Source organism: Sinocyclocheilus anshuiensis, unplaced genomic scaffold (assembly GCF_001515605.1).
Source record: "Sinocyclocheilus anshuiensis isolate Anshui unplaced genomic scaffold, SAMN03320099.WGS_v1.1 scaffold824, whole genome shotgun sequence".
Taxonomy (NCBI): domain Eukaryota; kingdom Metazoa; phylum Chordata; class Actinopteri; order Cypriniformes; family Cyprinidae; genus Sinocyclocheilus; species Sinocyclocheilus anshuiensis.
The window spans coordinates 540407-558915 of NW_015551064.1; the positions used below are offsets into that span (position 1 = coordinate 540407).

General features: G+C 37.3%; 1 protein-coding gene across 1 annotated transcript in view; it reads left to right on the forward strand.

Moving 5' to 3' along the window:
- The window catches only part of LOC107662043 (receptor tyrosine-protein kinase erbB-4-like), a 217699-nt gene that overhangs the window by 135123 nt on the left and 64067 nt on the right, over nucleotides 1-18509 (forward strand). The window contains exons 11-14 of the mRNA XM_016451903.1: nucleotides 287-377; nucleotides 4005-4204; nucleotides 10768-10900; nucleotides 14627-14720. Coding sequence (XP_016307389.1) covers nucleotides 287-377; nucleotides 4005-4204; nucleotides 10768-10900; nucleotides 14627-14720 — 518 coding nt within the window. The remainder of the gene's footprint in view (nucleotides 1-286; nucleotides 378-4004; nucleotides 4205-10767; nucleotides 10901-14626; nucleotides 14721-18509) is intronic.

Here is an 18509-nt window from a genome sequence, read left to right on the forward strand (position 1 = left end):
AATAAACGGAGATAGATGCAGGATATGAGAATAAAATATAGTCAGACACTGTATTGTGGTCATATTTCTCAAATAACACATTAATTGTCACCATGTACAGTCAGCACTACTCATCTAGACTCATTATTGACTTTAATACGCCTTTAAAAAGGGAATTAAATTGTATTTATCATGCTGCAATGAAAGTAATAAATTTCTCTTAATAATTACAATAGGTGGAATCACTTGTGTCTACTATGTTGGCTGATGATTTGACTCACTGAGCATGTCATCTTGTGTTTTCCAGGTTTTCTAAACATTCAATCCTGGCCAGAAAACATGACTGACCTGAGTGTCTTCTCTAATCTGGCAACCATTGGAGGCAGGTCTCTCTACAGGTAAGATCCAGGGCTCACTCTTTGTTGCCAGCTCCAGAACTAATCCCCTCCTTCTCATACTTCCACAGGTCTATTACTGCCTTCAGGTGCACCTGGTAAACTCAGAGTCAGGCATTCATTATTACAATGTAATGAATAAAAGTCGGAGACATAATAGTTTTATTGTGAAAATTATTAATTTCCATCACTTATTTATACACGAGAAGTAACTGTTTGTGAACTATGAAATGTGAGTGGTTCACTTTACACTTGTTGTCTTTCTGTGGTTCTGTAATCAAACCTTTAAAATAATTGAAATGCATAAAATGTAAATATTTAATAAGTAAAATTAAAATAACTTGCAAAATCACCCATTATACTTCATTACATTATTATCTGTATATTATAGATCAGTTTTTCCGCAATGTGTCACATTGACACGCTCCTTCCAAAGTCACAATTCTGCAACTCGTGTATCATCTAGAATTCTGAGTTTCTTACTTGTGAATACACCTGGTCATTCATGTTCTTGCAAATCTAATTATGATATTTACAACTCCATATTTCAGCACATATATTCATATTGTATTATATCAGTCCGACCAAGGTCTGCTGCTGTCTAAAGGCCAGTACACACCAAGAACAATAACTATAAATATAACTATAATGATAAATATTAGCACCCACAGCAGACGATAAAGTTGTTTATTATAAGTGCGCACTGAAGTTTTGTCATCTGCCACTTTAAATGCTCAATCTCTTTAACATCAGGTGGATTTTGATTGGTTAATGTTTTTTATTGTCCATCAGATAAAAAATAAAAATGTCCTGAAAATTATTCCAATGATATTGTTCCTCTCTGTCAATTATTAGAACATTATAGTTTAATTTATCATTATAATTATTGTCCTTAGTTTGAACGGGTCTTAAAGGCTATTTATTTGGAAATGTGCTGCAAAAGAGAAATGCATTTTACAATAATTGTGTAACAGGGAACATGCAAAGATATAACTTATGTGTTATCAACAGTTTTTCATAAGTTGGCTGGTTTGGGTTCAGCACTAAATTTGTGACAAATTTTGTTCAATTTCTATTCTAATATTAGTATCTAGTATTTCCTCATTTGCTTCATTCTTTTAGTGAATTGGGTTAAAACAGTGCAGACAGCATGTGCAAATAAACAGCATAATTAATTCTTAGTGAATCCCCTCTTTTGTGTTTTCTAAAGAGGCCCGGGCTTTCTTGCCAAGAGTTCAAAGAGTATGAATGAAAAGCTGTATTCACACAGTGCAACACCCATTTGCTTAGAGTTAAAGAGTCAGGAGAGACAGAAGAGAGCGGGAGCACAGATCCGCCAGGCTGTTTTAACATTTGTGGGGTCCTTTTTTTGAAAGCTGTACTGTACCAATTACCATCTGCCACATGATGTGCTCTGTGTCTGATGTGTCTGGCACTGGCTTTCTGCCCGAAACACAGAGAGAGAAAGGTAGAGAGAAAGAGGAAAAACAGAAGTCTCTAAGAGGCAGATCAACGAGATGAGAGCGATGTCAGTGTCTAAGTGCACCTGCACGTTCTGCTGCCACTCTCTGACTCTCCGCTGAAGGCCGTCTCATAGCCCCTTTGATGTGCTCTTCAGCACGCCTGCCTGTGATTAAAAAACACAGTTGTGATTACACCTCGGCATTAACCGATCTCTTCATCCCATCTGAAGTGGGAGATCCTCAGCGACGCTAGATGAGGGACGCAAGCTAAACACTTGCTTTAGAAATGCAACAGCATCTCTCATACTGACAATTCGCTCATGTCTTTTGTTCATGAAGCCATCATTGTAGCTTTCTTTGTGTCAGATCTCATTATTTTGTTTCATTCTTATTCATTCTGATCTTTGTGCTTTTTTTTGTCTGTTGTGTCTCAAAATCTTCAGGCTAAACAAAGTTTGGATTTCTTTGTTGTTTTGAATGTTGAAAATTATGGCTCTAAACATTCATGCACAATCCTCAAGAGTTAAATTTTGTAGAGAATCTTTTTTTTTTCTTTATAGGCCTAACCTCTAATAAACTTTGACTCTAAATGCTTACAAGCTTCTGAGACCCTTCTACTAGAATCTTGTCCCATTCCTCAGTTGAAAAAGCTTCCAGATCACTGATAATCTTTGGTTTTCATGTTGTCACTGCTTTCTTCAAATTCCACCAAATATTTTCAATGAAATTTAAATCTGAAGACTGAACAGGCCACTCAAGGACGTTCTACGACTGATCCCTGAAACAATCTTAAGTAGATTTGGATGTATACGTTGGGATGGCTGTCCTGCTGGAAACTCTAATGATCATCAAGCTTCAGTCTATGCACTGAAGGCATCACAATCTTTGGCAAAATGGCCTGATACTTCAACGAATCTATGATGTCCTTCATACAGTCAAGATTTCCACTTTCTGTAACAGCAAAGCAACCCCATAATAAGACTAGTCCAGCTTGAGACATACCCTTGATCCATGGGTTCAAAAAGTTCCAGTTTGGTCACGTCACTCAATAAAATATAATTCCAGAACTCCACAGGCATATCCAAATTGTGTGGTGTTTAAGTTGTGATCTTCTTGGTCAAGAGTTGCTTTCAGTGTCCGACATGAAGGCCATGCTTGTCTAGTTTTTTTTCTATCAGGTCATCTTGCAAGTCACTGGCAGTAAATCGAGAGTTTTTCTCAGTTGCTCTGATCAAACATTTTATCATATATATATTTTTTTCAACGCCCTCAATGGTTTTCTGGTATAGCATATTTTAAACTTATTAATAAGGCTGCCAGCTGTGCCTCTAGGAACTTTTAGTATCTTGAAAATCACCTTGTAGCCGAAAATCTTCTTGTAACCATCGACTTTCTAATGTAATAAAACAATTTGTTCTCTATAGCTTTTTTTAAGAGTTCTTTTGGTTGGCCATATTTTCTACTCAACTTTAGCACTAGCTAAACTTGTACTGTATATGTAACAGCTCTAGCAAATTCAGTTTTGTTATACAGTTTCTAAAGGCTTAATTGTGTTTTAACACACTTTTGTACCCTCCCATACAAATAAATTTACTTCAAAACAGGGGGTTGAATAAGGGTTGAATAATTATGACATAGCTCTATTACAGAAAAATCCTATAACAAAAATTGTTACATTATATATTGACATTATCAAAAACAATTTTGTACCCTCCCATACAAATAAATTTACTTAAAAACAGGGGGTTGAATAAGGGTTGAATAATTATGACATAGCTCTATTACAGAAAAATCCTATAACAAAAATTGTTACATTATATATTGACATTATCAAAATTCCACTAATGCATTTTTTTTTTATCTGAATCTTCAGAAAAGCTTACATTTTCAAATTATTACAGTCAGTGGGGGGTTTAATTATTCTGGTTGCAATTGTATAGTATTCGTAATAAAAATAAAGAATTGTGGACTTATCATAAAATTGATATACAGTGGGTACGGAAAGTATTCAGACCCCCTTCAATTTTTCACTCTGTTATATTGCAGCCATTTGCTAAAATCAAATTGATTAAATATTGTGCATTTAATTAATTATGACATTTCATAATTAAATTAACCCCTCTTTAAAATGTAAACCGTAACCTCTCCTTTTTTCTCTTGTGTTCAGTGGCATCTCTCTTCTGGTGCTAAAGCAGCAGTGGATTTCCTCACTGAAGCTGCAGTCTCTGGGTGAGATCAGTGCTGGAAACGTGTACGTCACCAACAACAGTCAACTCTGCTACTACAACACCGTCAACTGGACGCGACTCTTCCGCACCAGCACCCAGAAGGCCCTGATCCGCAACAACCGCGACCCCAAGGAATGCAGTGAGTCCATCGCTCTGTTTTATTGTAGCTATCCATTCGGCTTTTAAATAAATTAGTCAAAGCCCAGCATAGCAAGATGTTTGACTTGAGGTCTGGTCAAGAAATGCCTACTAAGTGGGGTGTCTTACATAAAAATATAATTTAAAAAAGCAGTTATTCACAGCATCTGTGAGAAGATGACTTGAGGCTAGAATCATTTTCAGCCTCCCAGCTGCTGTTTATCCTGGTTCACCCGAACCACAGTGAGAGTTCACGACATCTCATGCAGAGCTCGCTGATTTTGAGGCAGTAAACTCGGTCACTTTGTAAGGTGCTGGTGCAGCTCCCTCATACCTGTTGTTCTGCCTGGGTCAGTGCACCTCACTGAGCCTAGCGGGGGTCATGAGGGCCCAGGGTTCCTCCACAGATGGAGGGGGTCAAGAGGTGTCAGATGATCAGAGTCTCACTTTGCTGTGAAAGACAAGTACAGATCCAAGCCCACTACTACGTACTCCCTTTTTACCCTTCAAAATCACCCCGAGATCCAGAACACAGAGTTATTTGAGGGGTTTTTTTTGTTAAAGACTTGAAGAAATGTGGAACGATGTTACCATAAGCCTGAAAAAAGCTTCAGGTCTAATTACCCATTCTCTGCAAACGTTAAGTCATTCATAAAGGATCACAGGGAATTAATTGCAGGGTGACCCTGCAACAATTTCTGGCATTTCAGGTGATTTTTTTCTAGGAGAAGCTGTAATCACCACAGGGAATTTACTTTCACCTCTGTCTTTAAAAACTCTTTTCTCGCTGCTGAGTGATGTTTATGACTATCTAAAAAGCTGTTTTTCCCCTTCTTTTTCATTGCACAGGATGTTGTGATGTGACAGCAATCATTAATGTCTCGCGGCAACCGTAGCCTTTTGTAGGGCTTAGCGATCCCCCTGGCTCTAACCTATCTCCCTGGAAACCAACCCAGCACTGCTTTTGACGTCAACACAACTTGTGTGTTTTCAACCAGGTTAAAACTTTGAAGTTTGCATCTTTTTGATCCATCTGCCACAAACGTACAGCTGAAAGGGCTTCCCACTTCTCTGTGTCGCTCCTCATGCTGTTGGATACCTGCTCTAAGCACCTAGTTGGTCCTTGAACTAGAACATGTTGTTCCCTGAGAAATGCTGAGATTTTTGTATAGTGCTCTCTGGAGTACTTTTACATGTTATTGCTCATTCATTCAGCAGTGCTTACAGTAAAATAAAACTCTCCCCAGAGAATTAGTCCTCAAAATAAAATGCTACATTATGGATGTTTTTATTTTTTTTCATATATTATATTAGCAGCATAACGGTTTGAGTGACAAGTTTAATTTAAAAATGTGAATGTCGAGATGTTTAGTATTGATTTGTCTACAGTTTAGTCTTTTGTTGTTTAGGATGTTTTAAAATTATGGTCAATTTGATTAATTAAAAAAAGTAAATAAAGCTATTTTAAAACATTTAAAATATATATAATTTAAATAAATAGGACTTATATTTCAAGAAAAAAAAGTGTTGTATTAAAGTTATTTCATTATATTTAAAAATCCCATAATTTGTATTATTTTATATTAATTCTCCTACATGTTATATTAGCAGTAAAAGTTTAATGTTGAAATTTCTAGTATTTGATTTGTTACCATTTTTCTTTAATGTCAGCAGCACTTAAACAGCATAAACTCCATGAGTTCTTGCTGTAAAATCCAGCATGATTTGAGTTGTTCCAAAGAGCATCCTGAGCTTCAATGGAAGAACGAACATCTGACTTTTTGTTCACATGCTCACAAGTTTGCTTACATTTGACCCTCTCTATACTCTTTGATGATGAAATTCTCATTATTAGTTTCAGAAGTTTGTCTGTTGAGGAGGACGTCTGTGAGACATGCTGAAGTTGTGTCAGCAGTATTTTTTTAAAACACTGTTACGAACAGCGAGTTAAATCCCTACTCAAAGAGAAATAAATTGGTCCATAACAGTTAACAGGGATCCATCTAGGAAAGATCCCTGGGGTCCCCGCTCTCATTCTTTAAATTTGTCAACCACAAAACACTTAAAGTGCAAATAAAAGTAAGTTTATTAACAAAAGAAACAAAGGAGCATCATAAACTTCGGGAGAGGCAATTTGCCAAAGTAAATTACAATAAACAAAACTACTACTAAACAAACTAACCTAGAAATCAGATAACAAATAAAATACAAGTTCTTACCACCCTACTAACATAAACAGGAAAAAACAAACAAAACAAACAGGCACCCACCTCCCTACCAAGCTCCACTTAAACAAGGTGCAGGAAGTAAGCAACCCAACGTAACAGACATAAAATACAACTAAACAGTTACTTAATTCAGTGGTTAACAACAAATCCTTTCACCAACACACGTCACACAGCGGGTACAACAGTAGCCACCAAGAGAGCGGGAAGCCAACTATTCCTTCCACCGGATGGCTTAAGTACTGCGGCAATCCTTCCTGTCTCCAACCAGTTCAGTCCTCCTAATCAGCTCCACCTGTAGTCAATTAGCGCGAAAGAGGGAGAGACAAAGAAAAACACAGGGAAAGACCTATACACGCACACACGAAAGAGTGATATGCCGTTTCCCTAGCAGCACACGAATCCATTCGTAACACCTCCACACCAAAAAGATGCAAACCACAAGTTTGTATCACTATTGTAAGGGAAACAGGTCAATTTAGCTCAAAGGGAATCATTTAAGATTTTAAAGGGAATCCAACAACACCTTGAACTTCAGCACCATGAACTCTGGTTCTCAACATTAACCATCGGTTCAGATACAACATTAGCCACACTTTTAGGTTTCCCTGCGATGTTCTTCTTCCAAGTTTTGCGGTAAGCAATCAGATGACCAGGGTCTAAGCAATAAAAACAAACTTTTATTCTCAGAGCTCTTACCCTGTTCCTTACGTTGCTCTGTAGAGCATGCTACTGGTTTCATAGAACGTGAAAAAGGTTTCTCAGTATTCGAAAACACCGACATACCATAATTCTGATCAGTAGCAGAAGAAAAGGCAGTCTTATGAGTAAGCATATATTCATCTGCTAACACTGCCGCAGCTGAAAGGGAACTCACTTTTTGCCCATTAAGGTAAGTTATTAAGTTATCTGACAAACAGTTCTTGAAGTCCTCCAACAAAAACAGTTCTTGCAACTGATCAAACGTAGTCGTTTTAGATGCCGCACACCATTTTTCTAACAATTTTTTATCACGTGCAAAACCCACAAACGTTTGCTTCGTTGATTTGATGTAACTACGAAACTTCTGTCTGTATGCTTCAGGAACAAGTTCATAAACCCTCAAAACAGCCACTTTTACCACGTCATAATTAAGAGAGTCTTCGATGGGTAAAGCAGAACATACTTCTTGTGCCTTACCCACTAGACTGCACTGCAACATTAACGCCCACATATCTCTTGGCCAATTAAGCTTAGTTGCAATTCACTGAAATGCAATAAAGCAAGCGTCAACTTCTGACTCACGAAACGGTGGTACAAGCTTAATATGCTTACTAGGATCAAATGTCATTACAGCAGCAGGCCTATGTATAACATTCTCTACAGGCTGATCAGTTTGAGGCACACTTACATGCATAGAAGTTACAGCAGGTGAAATAGCGATTCGTGCATGCTCCCTTTCTTTGTCTTTCTCGTCATGAAGCATTTCAAGTTCACGCAAATGTAATATACGATTCTCGTGCTCCTGTCGTTTAATATGCAATTCTAGCTCTTTTAATTTAAAAAGCAGCAAAGGGTCTGATTTAGATGAGGGAAAATCAATTGTTCCACCCATCTCTAATCCATCACTTTTTTCCTCATCACCCTCTAAATCGGTTTCTGCAGACAGTAACCCTTTTTCGACAAGTTCAGCATACACTTCAACTTTAATTACTTTCTTAGCTGCAGAACTTGATACAGAAATATTCAAAATTTCAACAATTTGCAAAAGGTCTTTCTTACGAAACGCATCAAATTGCTGTGTACTAGGTTTAGAAACAAATGCTCCAATATCTAGCTCCATATTCACTCAATGCTTTTTACCTTCTTAACAACAACAACAAGAAAAATAACAATTGTCACCCACTGAAGAGAAACCAAAAATGGTACATTTTAGACATTCGTTAACAATAAAACTCGTTCAAAACAAACCAGATAAGTCAACTAGGCGGACAAACTTCCACTTGTTAAATCAAAACAAGTTAACATAACAGAAGAGGGGAAAAAAACATCCCGGACGAGCCCCCATTTGTTACGAACAGCGAGTTAAATCCCTACTCAAAGAGAAATAAATTGGTCCATAACAGTTAACAGGGATCCATCTAGGAAAGATCCCTGGGGTCCCCGCTCTCATTCTTTAAATTTGTCAACCACAAAACACTTAAAGTGCAAATAAAAGTAAGTTATTAACAATAAAAGTTAACTTAAGTACTGCGGCAATCCTTCCTGTCTCCAACCAGTTCAGTCCTCCTAATCAGCTCCACCTGTAATCAATTAGCACAGGAGAAAACAAACAAAACAAACAGGCACCCACCTCCCTACCAAGCTCCACTTAAACAAGGTGCAGGAAGTAAGCGACCCAACGTAACAAACTTAAAATACAACTAAACTGTTACTTAATTCAGTGGTTAACAACAAATCCTTTCACCAACACACGTCACACAGCGGGTACAACAGTAGCCACCAATAGAGCAGGGAGCCAACAATTCCTCCCACCAGATGGCTTAAGTACTGTGGCAATCCTTCCTGTCTCCAACCAGTTCAGTCCTCCTCATCAGCTCCACCTGTAATCAATTAGAGCGAAAGAGGGAGAGGCAAAGAAAAACAAAGGGAAAGACCTATACACGCGCACACGAACGAGTGATATGCCGTTTCCCTAGCAACACACCAATCCATTCGTAACAACACTCTCCCACCTGCTGCAAAATCCAGTGCCTCAGTGGGTGGGCGCCTGGACTATTCTGTCCTCATTTCAAATTGAAATACAGCGGTTCATATACAAGCATAATACATCCATGACCGGACAAGTAACAGATGGCGTGTGCATTGTGTTCAATCGCGGTTTTACAAGAATCTTTTCCCTCTATCAACTGGATGTTTCCCAGGGGTGGACTGACAGCACCATTCTGAGACAAATTTGTAATAGATCGAAATGCAGCTACGGACAGAAATTAGTTTTTCATTGTGACACCTTGAAACAGTTGGTTTAGAATCAATAAAGAAGAAAAGAAAAAAAAACAATTTCTTGCATAATTTGCATAATTTAAGCAAACGTAAATTCTACATTTTATTCTAAAATGATATTAGTACTGTATGTCATCTATTGCCATAAATATAAAAATGTATAAAAATTATTATATTAAAATTACATTCAATTCTGTACACACTGAAAAGTTTGGGGTTGGTAGGATTTTTAAAATGTTTTTAATGTTTTAAAATTATTTTTAAAGGCTCTCTATGTTCACCAATGCTGCATTTATTTGATCAAAATATGGTTAAAAATTTTAAATAACTTGTTTTTAATTTTTATTAGGGATGCACCGATACCACTTTTTCCAGTACTCGCCCGATACCGATACTTTTATTTTTTTGTACTTGCCAATACCGAGTACCGATACCGATATTTTTATTGCATTTGTACATTTTTTACATATTGGGTACAGAAACCAAAAGGATGCCTAAGGTTGAAAATAAATGATGTTTATAGTGAATGCCCCTATGAATGGTTTTATTTTTACGATTTAGTTTTAATCCAAATGATGCGTGTGCTAAGTGAGTGAACATCAAAGATCACACAACAGAAGTGCGCGCTCTTTCTCTCTCTCTCTCTATACCCTTAAGTAACTTGTGCATTGTTTTACTTACTTGTTTTTGACATATCCGACCGAACTACAAACTTTCCAGTGATGTCTGTGAGAAAGATATATTCACTCGACAAGCTCACGCATCTGCGCCGCCGCACGCTCAATCCACTCAGCGTGCTTTGTTTATCAGCTCGCGCACATCAGCTATACAGGCATTAATACTGATTGTTTAACATTATATTCATTGCATACATATACTTCGTAGTAGACATCCTTAACTCCTTTCTGCTGTCTGTTGTTCTGTTGTTGGTGTTTCTTTGTTTGAATATGGCGCTTATCACATGCTGTGTGGTATCGGCGTTTGGTATCGGGGCATTTTAACGAGTACGAGTACGAGTACAGGAGACCAGTATCGGGCCCGATCGGGTACCAGTATCGGTATCGGTGCATCCCTAATTTTTATTTTAATATATTTTAAAATGCAATTTATATCTATGAATTTTCTGCAGCTAGTAGTCTTGTCTTAAGGGATCCTTTAGAAATCATTTTAATATTCTTAATTAGTATTTGTGTGGAAACTAATACATTTTTTACAAGAATTTCTGATGAGTAGAAAGTTCAAACAAATGGCATTAATTTGAAATTATAAATTATATAAATGTAAAATTAGCAATGTATGTAAATGTAGGAGGAAGTTAGTTACACTCTTGTATTAATAATCAGCATATTGTTTGCAGTTTTGGATCGTATGATATGTGATCCGCTGTGCTCTGATGCTGGCTGCTGGGGTCCGGGGCCTGACCAGTGCTTGTCCTGTCGGTTCTTTAGCAGGGGACGTACCTGTGTGGAATCCTGCAACCTGCATGAAGGGTAAGTTGTTAAACATCACATTCCCACAGATATAACAAATATAACTCCACAACATTTTATTTGTGCAGGAGTTTCACTACATAAATCTACAAATCTCAAGTATCACAGGTGCGCCCAAGCTATGTTGTAGGATTATTTGCATACGCTTCACGACATTGTTTATTAATGTTTGCTTGTAGAAAACGTGTATTCCTAACATTGAATTATAGCTAGCTCTTTTCTCCAGGGATTTCACCAAGATTCATGTCTCTATCCTCTAGACAAACAATAACAAATAACACAGTGGTGTGTGGAGCACTGTGCCAGAATGAAGAACTGAGTAAAGCCTTGGTTTTGTTGTCACAAAGGCACAAAGATTTAGGCCAGATAAACAGACATGCACACGTACAAGTGTTTCTTCAACTGTGGGCACTTTTGACCTTGTGGACTCTTAAAACTTTCACTAGTTTATTTAATGTGTCTACTAGCAGTGTCCAACAGTAGACACATGTATCATAATGTCATCATTTCTTTGGGGGGAAAAAAATAATTTCCACACAATAAGTGGTTTTATAACATAATTCTTCATGACATTAATTTATGCTTAATAAATGTTTAAACAATTTACTACTATTTTTATGATGGATTTTCATACCTTATGTTTCATAGACTGGTTCTGTGACAAATATAAAATAATGTCATCTAAACTTTAAAGGTATAGTTCACCCAAAAATGTTATTTCTGTAATCATTTACTCACCTTCATGTCATTCCAAACCTGTATGACTTTCGTTTTGAAAAATGTCTCATTGCTTTTTTTGTCCATGCAATGAAAGACAATGTGGTCCAGTGTTGTTTTGAACCCCACTGAATTTCATTGAATGGACAAAAACAGTTGAAACATTCTTCAAAAATATCTTATTTTTTTGAAGAAAATAAAGTCATACAGGTTTGGAATGACATGAGGGTGAATAAATGACAGAATTTTAACTTTAAATGGTGAGCTATCCCTTTAGAGGCATTTAAAAAAGCACAAATAGTGTAGATATAAAGTGTTTGACTAAACACACTTGAAAGTAGTGTGTGTGGATTATGTAGGGCACAGGAAATTGTCAAGTGTGCCGAAACACTCTAGAAAACATATTTTGGAAGTCTGTGTCTTTTCTTGTTGTCCTTTCTTGTTTCGTGAGCAGCCAGTAATATATTGACAGTTTATTTATTCATGTATTATCTTTGTGATATTTTATGGTACCCGGTGTCTTTATCTCATCATAAATTCCTAAACAACCCAGGATGAAACTTATTATTTTGTTTTCCGAGGTGCTGTAGATTCAAAAATTGATGTTTTGTTTAAAAAGTTGTGTTTTGGATGCTGGTGTGCTGATGTTCCTGACAGGCTACTTAACTAGCTCAACCAGCAAGGCTTCCATCTTTACCAGAAAATCAACCAGTATCAAACCAGCATGAAAATTCATTTTGGTAGCGATTGTTTGTCTAATTCCACAAAAAATGGTTTGGCATTGATAAGCTCTTTCTGTTGGTTTACAGAATTGGAATAAGTAAACACTAAAGGTATTGATCAGTGCAGTGAAGAAGGTACTTTACAGATTGGTTTTGAGTTCCCTCTTTATTTGTTGTGTGCTTACGCACTGCTCGAAGGGAAAGACCAATATCAGCTTTTGATTGATTTGACTGAGCGAAGCAGCGAAATTTATTTTCTCTTTTGCCCAGAGCTAAAACAAGCGGCATCCATTTTCACATTCTAAAACAACAGCATCTACCTGTTTAAATCAGAAGCTTGTCCTCTGTGTGTTTTAACTTTAGCCAAACATGGATGGGAGCCTGTATTTTATATGTATGCCATATCCATGTTGGTTGATAGTGAATCAGAACCAGGGATCGTACACCCTGCGATGGTCCCACATGATTCTTTTGCCTTGCAGACTGGCCAGCTCTAGGCCCAAGCTGCTCACCAGGCCCTATGTGGTCGAGAAGCGGGAGGCGGGTTTGGAGAGGTACGGCACGGCCACAGACGCTTCACTGTCTCGCACTGTCACGTCTGCCTACTCACCCGTCCCACACGATTCACCCAGTGCCTCAATATCTGTGCTGCTGTTGTGTGTGTGTGTGTGTGTGTGTGTGTGTATGTGTGTATATATCTGTTTTTGCAGGGTGATCTTAGAGTCTGTGTTTTCTCTGTTTCTCCACTGTTTGTCGACCTCTGCGATCACACTTGCTGTTCACTCAAGATGATTCACTCTGTATTTGGGAACAAACAACCAGAAAAAAAAAAACATGATATGTTTGAGCTCTATCTGAAAGTTGTTGAAAAAGATTATGACAGTTTTTGTTGTGCAGTTTTGTGGTTAGTGCTTCATACAGGTAAATAGAGTCCAAATGGCTTTATGATCCAATCATGAATGCATCACATTTGATGACGAACATGCAAACATCACGGAGCCTGTGAAGTTAATGTTTACGTAAGGGAAAAAGAAAAGTCATTTAATAATAAGAGGGTCTTCAAAAAGCTTTCCTCACAGTCTATTCAAAATGTGCTGTGCCTTTTAGATAAAGAATAATTAATTGCCATTTAATTTAGCACTCAATGAGGTAACACATCAATAGTAATAAAAAAAAACTCGCCTTTGCTATACATATTTTTCTCTCTCGCTGAGCCACCATCCTCCGCTTGTCACACCAATGGATGTCAGCTTCTAAAATGTCACTACCATCTTCAGAGGAGTGATGGGACTGGGAAGCGACTGTGTTTACCCGTATTGAACCATTTTGTGATCATTTGTTTCAGAGGTCCCTGGCTGATTTCCTCACTGTGGTGCTTTGAGGTGTCCCTGAATGTGCTTGATGAATTGTCACCTCGATCGGTGGTGAAGGCTGACTGTTTGCTTTTGGTCAATAGTAACTGTGTTTGCCAGCTGTGGCAGCCATTTGAGAAGTGCTGTATACACCCGGCGGATGTGTTAGATTCCACTGTTGCCTCCCTACGGCCTTGCAGTGCCTCAGGCGCTGAATTCTCTGCGGCTGCACTTTCACAATCTACCCGTCTTGTGTTTGATGGCTCTTCTTTTACTGCCTGTGATGCAGACTTTCCTCATTCAGGTCCTGAAATCTGAAGTGTATTTAATGAGCTACAATATCTGGTCTGAAAATGGAAAGTTGTCTTGTCTTTAAAAGGCTAGTAAAAGGCTAGCCCGGGCAGAAACAAGGTTTTGGGGCAGTCGTGGCCTAATGGTTAAAGAGTCGAACTTGTAACCCAAAGGTCGAAGGTTTGAGTCTCAGGTCCGGCAGGTAATGTAGGTGGGGGGAGTGAATGACCACTCTCTTCAACCCTCAATACCACGACTGAGGTGAGACCCTTGAGCAAGGTACCGAACCCCCAACTGCTCTCTGGGTGCCACAGCACATTGCTGCCAACTGACCCGGGTGTGTGTTCACAGTATGTGTGTGTGTGCGTGTTTGTTCACTACTCACTGCTGTGTGTGTGTGCACTTGGATGGGTAAAATGCAGAGCACAAATTCCGAGTATGGGACACCATACTTGGCTACACGTCACGTCACTTTAATTGAATAGTATAGATCCTTGAGTAGGAATTCCTGGAAGAACTTTGAAAAATGACATGCTGTTTTTTCCCATCTGAACCTTGAGTGTTCTGAAGTGGTCATTATATGTCATTGTAGTGTGTTATGTTACCTCATGTTTGTCTTTTTTCCCTTTCTTTCTGTTTTATAGGGATGTACGTGAGTTTGCAAATGGTTCAGTGTGCCTGGAGTGTGATGCACAGTGTGAGGTGGCGGATGACGACGGTCTTACCTGCACTGGGCCTGTGAGTTCAGTCTCATTTCTACCATGCTACACTTACAAAACAATAAGCCTATAATATCAGTCTTTCAGAACAACCAAACTAACAAAACTGTACCATGGTGTTTTGGACATATGAATGTGGTATCATTCAGTACTGTGGGACTATAATAGAGTGCCATGATATTTATACTGTTCAAAAGTTTGGGGTCAGTACATTTTTTTTAAATACTTTTATTCAGCAAAGACACATTAAATTGATCATAAGTGACAGTAAAGACATTCATTGTTACAAAAGAATACAAATCAATGCTGTCTATATGAATCTAATTCTATTGATTTAATTCTATCTAATTCTAATTCTAATTATTCTATTGATCAAATAATCCTGAAAAAATGTATCACAGTTTCCACAAAAATATAAAGTTTTCAAGATTGATGGTAATAAGAAATGTTTCTTAAAAATATATGTAAAAAAAAACCTTACCAACCTAAAACTTTTGAATGGTAGTGTAGACTTCTGAATTATAAGAATAATCTGATCAATTTGATAAAAAATATTTTTAAATATTTTTTCATTTTTACATTTCAAATTTCTGTCATATTTAACAGTGTCCTTTTCACAAGACTTAGTCACAGACAAAGACATGTTAAAGGCAAGTTGCAAGTGAGTTTAGGTAATTGGCCGACCGTAAATTGTTTTACTAGCCAACTGTATTTTGCATTTTTTTTTTCAAATCTATATTTGTTGTTCTTATAGCAAATTAATTAGTTAGCTGATTCATTTAATTTAATTAAATTTAACTGAATATTTAATATTTAAGGCAAAATGGCCATTGTGTCAGTCACAGCACCATATTCAGGACAGTAGTGAAGGGAAGTTCAGATCATTTTATCGACTCGGACCTTGGAGTCTCGTTCAGCAAAATGAACGAATCTTTTTTCGAGTCATTTCGTTCATTTCGTTCATTTTAGCAAAATATAATTAAAATATTACGTGTTACTTCCCTAACACGTCTACTACTTACACAAACGTTCATCACAAACCATACAAAACTATACTGCTATAAGAAACAGAAAAGATTAATTCATTGTTTACCTGGGTCTTCAGTCTATGATTAGCTCACCTCACCTCTTATCTGACAAGTCTTCGGGTTTGACTTGATTAGAAAATTGATTAGTTCATCTCTCGAGTCTTTCGAATCGTTCGTTCTTTTGTCACGTGACGTGACAGCATTGGATAGAGAAATTAGTTAATTTACAAGCTTCCTTACAAACGGGTGCATATTATTATTATCATAATCATTATTATAATTAGTAATTTACTAATTACTAATTACTATTACAGTTACGTGATGCGTTTCTGGTCTCAAATTGTAGCTTTTTACTTTTTACAGTTTATAAATGTGTGAATTTCTGTCATGATGGTTCTTTTCCATAACACTGAATGTTGTAACAAAGGTAATAAATAGTTGGTTATTATTATTAAGTCTCTTTCCGGCTCAGACTGCATAGGTTAAGCTTATTGGTCTGTCACGTGATGAACGAACGTCTCGAAAAACCCAGAGACTCAAGAGATTAACTAATCAATTCTCTTTCTGGCTCAGACTGCATTGGTTAAGCTTATGGGACTGTCACGTGATGAACGAACGACTCGAAAAACCCGAAGACTCGAAACAGGTGAACTACTTGACTAATTCCAGTACAGAACCTATAGGATGTTGTGCATGCGCGACTGAACGAATCACTCCCTGAGACGACTCGTTCTTCCTGAGTCATATTAAAGATTCGTTCAAAATTAACGAATCGTTCAAGAACGACCCATCACTACAGGACAGTCTCTCTGTTAATGCAACTAAACAAAACTGTTGAGCCTGTAATATTTTGTTCCTTACATTTTTTTTAACATTATATTGTGGTGGATTAATTTAAAAATATCTGTTGTAGCAGAAAAGAAAAGAGCTTTTTTTTGGATAGACCATTTGAATCTTTTTGATTTGATTCTTTCATATCAGTAAGAGTTGTTATTATACTGAGATTTTGCAAGTTCACTCACCAAAGCTGATTTTTCTTGCATTTGGAGCTTGGTAATTGTTCATTTCAGTGCAATCTCTTTCAATATCTATTAGCTTAAAGCACAAACAGAGCTGAACGGCAGACACTTCCTTCGATTGGCTTGGTCCAATGATTAATTGAATCCCTTGTTGAAGTGTACTTTTGCTGCTGTGGGATCGATTTTGCTTCTTGTTAATTTAGTGAGAAAGTAGATTAAGTTGCCTAATCTTGGCAAGTGTTTACAGAGAGTCCTGCCCCATAGGAGACACCTGAGAGTGGGATGAATAAGCTGTTTGGATGTCCATGAATCTGATTAGGTTAGAGAGACATTACCACAGATGGGATGTGTGCTCAGCACTGCCCCTTTTTCAAAACAGCCTCAAGCACTTTGGTTGAAATTGATGACTACATGACAAGGTGCATACGGCCGTGTGCTTATGTGTGTTGCCGAAAGAGGATTTAGGCGATCCGTCTCTAATGCTCTGAGGCCTCGGGCTGTTGTCTGCTTGAGTCAAACAGAAAGGTCTCGCAAATGACACGATTATGAGCCCTCCGAGACCCATATCAGCACAAACATAGACAGAAACAAACTCTATAAAACTGTGTGCATGTCCAGAATTGTTTTGTTTTGTTTTTTTTTTGCCTGTGCCTGTGCCTGGAAATTTAGATAACAAATATACTCTTCTTCATGCGGATATTGCTTGATTACAGCCTGTTATCTGTTCAGTCATTTCATCTGTTCAAGTGGTTCAGTCAATGTGCCACCATTTTGTTGTCAAATATAAACTATATATATATAATAATAAAAATAATTCCACACTGTGAAATATTATAATATTATAAATATTAATATTATATTACTAAATACATTATTTTATAACACTTAAACAAATGTCTTTGCAATTCTCATTACAGTTATATAAAAATGTGGGGTCACAGTTTGATTCTCGTTTAGTACAACAGAACATTTATTTTTTCAATAATTTTGAACAGACAGTAGTGCTACATGCATGCAGCATGAGCAGTTGTTTTTGATTTGAATTAGATTGTATAATTTCAAGATTTAAAGCAAAAACTGAATTGCCTGACTTTAGATTTGTGAAATTATGCTACACAAGACACCTGCACAAAACAAAAACAGCAGATGGACTGAATGAAAAAGCAGATTTATTTTCTGACATCAGGTGGCGCTTATGGAACAGCAGCGATATAGAGCTTCCTTGGTTACCTCTGTAAACAAAGCAGCTGCGCTTACAAACACTACTTTAATATGCATTATATGGAGGTAAGAGGAAAAGAAAATGCCATCGAAACATTTCTGAAGATGGTCAATTTCCCTCAGAGATACATTTATATAAACCCCCACATATTTGTCTTCCTATTTCAAGCAACAAGAACAGTGAGCTTGATCTGCCTGGTACAGTATGTTCTTCTCTTTACAGATCATCTCTTCTTCTGCTCTTTCCTGTTGTGACGGTTAGTGTTGTATGCATGAAGTGTGATGCCCATACCATGACGGTTCGAGACAAATACATGTATCGTTACACCCCTAGTGTCTTATGTAAACTAACTGCGTTACAGCAATGAGAATATTGAGAATTTAGAATTATGATAATTGCAAAAAATGTACATTACCATCCAGACAAGTTACTGTAATTAAAATTTGAGGGAGAATTATGCTTACCAGCCATAAAAATGTAAATATATATATATATATATATATATATGTGTGTGTGTGTGTGTGTGTGTGTGGTCCTAA